The sequence below is a fragment of the Diaphorina citri genome, unplaced genomic scaffold (assembly GCF_000475195.1).
Source record: "Diaphorina citri unplaced genomic scaffold, Diaci psyllid genome assembly version 1.1 scaffold1861, whole genome shotgun sequence".
NCBI classification, from domain to species: Eukaryota; Metazoa; Arthropoda; class Insecta; order Hemiptera; family Psyllidae; genus Diaphorina; species Diaphorina citri.
Window position 1 is genome coordinate 40,158 of NW_007379287.1, and position 6,947 is coordinate 47,104.

At 37.0% G+C, this 6,947-nt stretch overlaps 1 protein-coding gene across 1 annotated transcript; it reads right to left on the minus strand.

Moving 5' to 3' along the window:
• Nucleotides 1-79: 79 nt before the first annotated feature.
• Nucleotides 80-6,901, minus strand: LOC113470831. The gene is made up of 4 exons (XM_026829559.1): nucleotides 6,755-6,901; nucleotides 4,346-4,477; nucleotides 2,813-3,056; nucleotides 80-184 (listed from the first exon to the last, which is right to left on the minus strand). Exons 2-4 carry the CDS (start codon nucleotides 4,393-4,395, stop codon nucleotides 80-82), a joined length of 399 nt encoding a protein of 132 aa, XP_026685360.1. The 5' UTR covers nucleotides 4,396-4,477; nucleotides 6,755-6,901.
• Nucleotides 6,902-6,947: the final 46 nt, after the last annotated feature.

Consider the following 6,947-nt stretch of genomic DNA (forward strand, 5'->3'; position numbering starts at 1 on the left):
TTCTAAGTTTTGCTTTTCTATGGTTGATGTTTCTTATGCTAGGTATGTATTAAAAGTTTTCACTGATAATATCCAAAACTCACCTGAGCGTATGATTTCCATCTGTAAAGAGTCGGAATGCCACCTCTGACCTTTCCAGCTGAATTTGATCGACAACTTTGCCCAAGATTGTCGCTTTGGTTACCTGGGAAGCAGAAAGCCATAATTTTGTTCGTTTAGAGTTTTAGAACCACAGAATAGTGTGTGCTTTCAATGGAATTTTCCGTTTTTGGTAACGAAATATTGAACGATTTCATATTTAAGTGGGTCTAATAAATTTGAAGTCGTGCCCCTTTTAAAATAAATTTATTTAAAAAAAACACACATTTAAGTTTCAAGCGCCAAACTGCTCAAATTTGATAACTGAATGCTTGTACAGGGTATTGACTTCGTTATTTCAAACAAAGCATTAAAAAGTGAGAATTAAAGGCACCAAACAAAACAGGAGCTCTTGAAAACGTCGAAAAAATGCGATGAGTGGAGGGAAAATCCTAATTATTTTGCCTGTAGTAGCATCAGTGAATAAAATTATCTCCAATGCCACTTACTCCCTCTTTTACCCCTCCTTGCCTACAGGAATTTTTTTCCCTGATTGATTGTTATGGAAAATATGATTGATAATGATAACTTGAGAAGCATTTTGTGTAATGGAAAAAGTCAAGGGCTTTAAACAAAATATGCAGATTAATATTAAAATGTAGAGGTTAAGTGGTAGAGTTAATTACCCTAGTTTTATATTAGCTCTATGGTCAATGTCAGATACCTAGGCCAGAGTAGTTAGCTTGGAGCCCTTGGAGGATAGCTCGTCTGCCTTATAAGCGCTAGTCGCGGGTTCGATCAACGCCCGGAGCCGATTATCCTAAACAGATAAGGTTCGTTCACTTAACTGCTGGCTTTCTCCTCTTCTGTCTTCCTTCTCTCTGCACCTTCGGGACGAAAAGACCTTAATAGTTACTCACAGTTCCCTCTATCAAACCTCTTAGGGAAAAGAGCATCTTTCTCTGCACTGTAAACAACTTAAAAGTTGTATTCGTAGGTTGGTAAAAGTTAGGTAGGTACACTTTTCAAAAGAATGAGAGGTAGAAGTACCTACCTACCTATTTTGTTCCCATACAGTAGGTAGAGTAAGTACCTACCTACTTGAACTTTTCAATTTCCTAAAATTCATCTCAGAACAAGTAGGTACCTAATTTAAATATTTCTTGTACCTACTACTTTCTTTCCTCGTTTTTCTTCTTCTTTTTCTCCGTCTTCGCCTTCTTCTTCTTCTCGGCCTTCTTCTTTTTAAATCCAAGTCATTTATTATTTCACTAGTGGTAGAGTAGTATCCTCTAGTTTTATATTTATTAGCTCTATCTTCATTGGTCAATGTTAGATACCTAGGCCAACCGTGATTAGCTTGGAGGGTAGCTCGTCTGCCTTATGAGTTATAAGTTATAAGGGATTAAGAGCTAGGTCACGGGTTCGATTAACGCCCGGAGCCGATTATCCTAAACAGATAAGGTTCGTTCACTTAACTGCTGGCTTTCTCCTCTTCCGTCTTCCTTCTCTCTGCACCTTCGGGACGAAAAGACCTTAACAGTTACTCACAGTTCCCTCCCTCTATCAAACCTCTTAGGGAAAAGAGCATCTTTCTCTGCACTGTAAACAACTTGAAAGTTGTATTCGTAGGTTGGTAAAAGTTAGGTAGGTACCTACCTATTTTGTTCCCATACAGTAGGTAGAGTAAGTACCTACCTACTTTGAACTTTTCAATTTCCTAAAATTCATCTCAGAACAAGTAGGTAATTTAAATATTTCTTGTATACCTACTACTTTCTTTCCTCGTTTTGACCACAATAATAGTAGTAGCCTACTGCTGGAGTAAAGGGACTTTTCAGTCCTAGGCGAGCAGTATAAATAAGCACTATTATTATTAATGGTGTAATGTTTATGTTATGGAACCTTTTTAGTGGAAAACGCAGTCAGTCAAAATGGAAATGGCTGATTTATTGAGACAGCATTGAAAACTGTTGGAGCGTGAGAGGGACGGAGAGCGAAAGATCGAAAGACAGACAGTGGGGAAGTGAGAGAGGAAAGGGAAGTCAGGGAGATAGAGGGAGTGAGAAGTGATAGAAATAGAGAGGGAGGAGAGATTCAGGGATTATGTTTACGAGTATTTTGGGTTGGGAAATATCGATATATGTACCTACCTAAATTTATGTCGACGATTTATGTCGACGTTCACAAAAAGATCCTATAAAACTCATATAAAATGAACAGCATTTGAATATTAGGTGCTTGTTTTAAAGTAATAAATACCATTCTTTGCCTAGGCACTGTATAGCATCATAAAAAAAAACTACCTAGGTATACTTCCTTCTAGGTATTTTTTTGTGAATCATCGTTATTTTGAGATCAGAAATGCAAAATGCACAACACTTTTACTGCCTATACTTACCTAAGTGCTTTTTGTGAATCATCATTATTTTGAAATCAGAAATGCAAAATGCACAGCACTTTTACTGCCTATACTTACCTAGGTGCTTTTTGTGAATCATCATTATTTTGAAATCAGAAATGCAAAATGCTCAGCACTTGCACAGGGGCCTGGCTTTATGTGCAATATTTTCACGAGTGCAGCAGATAGTTGGTCATATTGTCGTACGTTCCATTTTTAACCAGCAGATCATTCGTCATACGGTCGCACGAACAAACACCAGCGAATAATTCGGCATATTATCGTACGTACCATTTTTTCACAAACAAATATTTAGTCAAAATTATGTCGTACGTACCATTTTTTCACCAACGGATAGTTGGTCATATTATTGATGATGTTATCGTAGAAGCTACGCAGTGTCGGAATGTAATGTAGAATACTGTAGAGCAGATCATTACAGATTGTATCGTGCTGCACATAATAAATGTGTTTGTCTTTGGGTAGAGAGCCACTGGCAAAGTAGTTGATACCGTGGACAACTGAGATGCCAAAGTTTTCGATACTTCTCAGCAGATTTTTAAACGAGATCAAGTACCTGGAACGGAACAAAATAGAAAGTCATAGCTGTCCAGGAAAACGTCAGTTTTATTTAGATTCACAAACTCTAATACCTACAATATTCTAAAAAATTAAAAAAAAAAAAATGGATGGATGGATGGATTAGAAAAGACATAAAATCTATTATGAGAGCAAGAGGATAAAAATCAATATTCCACCATAAACAACAGATTTTATAAACAAAATACAAACATCTCATTGCAACAACCCCGTCGAAATTAATAAACCTTCATTTGCCATTGAGAGTTCTCCATCAACACCTCTAGGGCGAGGAAGGAAACGTTTTCTCGAGTGCGATTTTATTAATATTAATGGAAAATGGGGACTGGCACTACAATGAATGGGAAAACGAAACTGGAAGAAATCAAGAAAATGCTACGAGGCAAATGAAGATAAATAGAAACCGAGGGTAATGAAAACAATCTGAAAAGATACACACACGAGCAAGAAAAAAATTGAGAACGGGGGGAAAAAACGGAGGAAATCTTTGAGAGATAAAACCCAAGAGATAAAATGTCTTGAACCCCCAAAACTTATTACTTATCCCCAAGACTTTTATCCCCAAAACATGTCCCCAATATTTTCGTTTCCCCTTGTTTTAAGAGAGAGAGAGAGAGAGAGAGAGAGAGAGAGAGAGAGAGATCTAAATTAAGAGATTTTTTGTTTATTTTATCTAGTTAAGCAAGGTCTTTTTACTGAATTGTTAGTTGTATGTATTATTTTTTAACCCATCAAATATACGAGACCTTGTTTAGACTGCTAAGGTAAGGGGACTTTTCAGTCCTATTCGGGCAGGATAAACGAGGTATATTCTATTCTATTCTATTTAGCTAGGTATTTACCTGTTTCGGTTCATTTATTTCTCTTTATCATGGACTCCCGGATTTCGTTACCACCTTACCCATTCCGTTTTCTAAAACGAGGTATGAAAGTATTAGCTACAATCATAATCCTCAATATTGAAAAAATCTAACACTTTACAAAAAATTTCAAAAAAAAAATGTTAGAGAAACATCCCCTTTGTCATCTTTTGTGGTAACCTCTTTGTTGGCTAAAACTACATCATATTAATAACTGTTTTTATAATTATATAATTTTTTCCATCCTTCTAATGTTAAACCTATGTTTGTACTAAAATTATTGATGTAAATAAATGAGGCCTGTTTAAACTGTTAGCATAATGGGACTTTTTAGTCTTAGCCGACAGTATAAATAAGGTATATTAAATAAATAAATAAATAAATCCCCTAAGGACGGCCACTTTACCTCCACACGCCACTGTTGGACCTGTCTGTTTCTTTGATCTGTTGCGTCATGTGCTCCAGGAGAACGGCATTCACTGAGGTGTACCAGTGCAACACCTCGTCTATGCTGTGTTTCTTTTGATTCGATTTGTTCCTGTCGAGGGGAAGACAGAAGAGTTAGATGTTTTAGACAAATAGGTACATAGGAATTGGTGGAGACAGTTCTACTACCAAATGATAAGAGAGGAGATGGCTACACTACGAAATACTTATGTTAGTGGAGATGTCTTTACTGCGAAATAGTTGTATTAGTGGAGATGTCTGTACTACTAAAAATGGTAAATGAAGAATAGTGGAGATTGTACTACTCAATTTATTTATTTTATAAGTTTCCATTTATTGGTTTTTCAGAACAATTCTCTCATCAAATAAATAATAAATAGTTAACAAATGGTATACCCATCCGTAAAAACGGGAACATTACAAATACTTAGATTAGTGGAGATATCTATACTACCAAAGAGCAAATACTACTCATAACAGTGGACGTACCACAGATGGTCACCCATCTAGGTACACACCAGGCTAAACGTTACCTAACATACAAAAAGTAGCAACTGTAATTTCCAAGCATTGATGATGTTCCCAAGCAATGCCGCTGGGGGGAAAAAAGTTTTTGCTTTAATTAAAAGTTCGTGATGCGAAACATCAACAAATTAATGGATCCCTCTCCCTCTTTCTCTCTCTCTCTTTCTCTCTCTCTCTCTCTCTCTTCTCTTTCTCTCTCTCTCTTTCTCTTTCTCGAAGGAGAAAGAAGGAGCTGGAGAAAGGGAAGGAGAAAAATGAGGGAGGAGAGGAGAATGATCAGAGAGAAAAGACTTTTATCCCCAAAACATGTCCCCAATATTTTCGTTTCCCCTTGTTTTAAGAGAGAGAGAGAGAGAGAGAGAGAGAGAGAGAGATCTAAATTAAGAGATTTTTTGTTTATTTTATAAAAAAAAAAATTGATGCTGTTGACACTGAATGTTTTGATTTCTTACTAAGAAGATGATGTTTTGAGCTCTACCTTTCGGCTGTCTTGGAGTTTCGTTCTATTTACACATCCTCCTTAATGTCATGTACATTATCTTACTGTACGAGTATGAAGGAAATGTACAAAAGTCCTGATGAAAACACTCTATCTGACGCCCTTTACTGCCTAAAATAAAAAGAATGGGTTGGCGGCATATATGTATAGCAAACTAATTCTGGGTCTGATTTAGGTCAAGTTTGTAAAAAATGTGATCATTTTGGCAAAGAAACTAAGCTCATATGGGCCTAATATTCCGAAGAAAGGGGCTAATCTAATGAGATAGGGGGCTCAGTTCTGTTCTAAACCATAGCATCCATAAAAATCATAAATTTCCATCTTAAGTAGAAGAAAATCCGAAGGAAAAAGGAGATGAAAGGAGTGCGAGGAGGAGTAGAAGGAGAAAGAAGGAGCTGGAGAAAGGGAAGGAGAAAAATGAGGGAGGAGAGGAGAATGATCAGAGAGAAGAGGAGGAGGAGGAGGAAGATAAAGGGTTCTCAAATTTCAAATTGGCGGTTGGCTGTCACATAAGAAAACACAATAAACGACATAGGAAACTTTCTCCATCTCTCTTTGTCTCCCTCTCCCTTTTCTCTCTCTCCCTCTTCTCTTTCTCTCTCTCTCTCTTCTCTTTCTCTCTCTCTTTCTCTTTCTCTCTCTCTATCCACCTCTCTCTCCTGTTTCTTGTCTCTCTCCCACTCCCTTTCTCCTCTCTCAATTTTGTCCTCGTCATAATTTCTCGCTCCCTCCTCTCTCTCTCTCTCTCTCTCTCTCTCTTGCTCTTCCTTGTAGTCCTCTTGAAGTGTCTTTGTAGCATATTACTTTACGCCTCTGTTGGCACACCTCTGATACTGTAGGCCTCGTGTAGATGATTAAGATGATATCACTGAAATAAGATTACCTATTCTAGGTAATAAATTGTGTTTTGAAAATCCCCTTAAAGGGTGCACTTGTTGATCGAACGAGGTGTTATTAATTTTAAGTTAACCCTGTTGAATTTTATTCACGTAGAAACAACCAAAAGTAATTTTTTAAAAAAAAGTAAAATTCCATGAAACAAAAGCAAAGTAAAAACTCAAATTAAATGAGTGAAGTTAAAAAAACCCTACGATCAGTAGGTATAGGTAAGTGAAGTGAAGTGATAAAAAGAAGAATTAAATAAAATCCCTATGAAACAGAAGCAAAGTAAAATTAAAATCCCTATGAAATAAAAGTAAAAGTGAAATCCCCTATAAAACAAAAGTAAAAACCCTGTGACACAAGAGTAAAAATAAAAAAAGTAAAAATCCCTATTAAACAAAAGTAAAAACCCCTATGAAACGAAAGTAAAAAACCCCTAACGAAAAAAAAAAAAAAACTCACCTGAACTCCCGCAGGCGGACTTGAAACGCTTCCTTGTTGGCGATGACCGACTCGTTTCCACCGTTGTACGGGGGTACCTTAATGACAGGCCATGTGGTGGCAGACTCCAAGGCCTGGTCGACGGCACGAAACCTGGCCGCCAGATTGGATCTGGAAAACGGAGCACGATGGTGAGCGGTGGCCTTCCTTCAAT

Bases quoted from the DNA above. Each gene is read 5' to 3' on its own strand.
- LOC113470831 (XM_026829559.1), bottom strand. From the start codon at position 4,395: ATGACGCAACAGATCAAAGAAACAGACAGGTCCAACAGTGGCGTGTGG. The intron at 3,057-4,345 runs GTAAAGTGGCCG...GTTCCGTTCCAG, and splicing joins TCCAACAGTGGCGTGTGGAG to GTACTTGATCTCGTTTAAAA. The intron at 185-2,812 runs GTACGACATAAT...TCTGCTTCCCAG, and splicing joins CGTTGGTGAAAAAATGGTAC to GTAACCAAAGCGACAATCTT.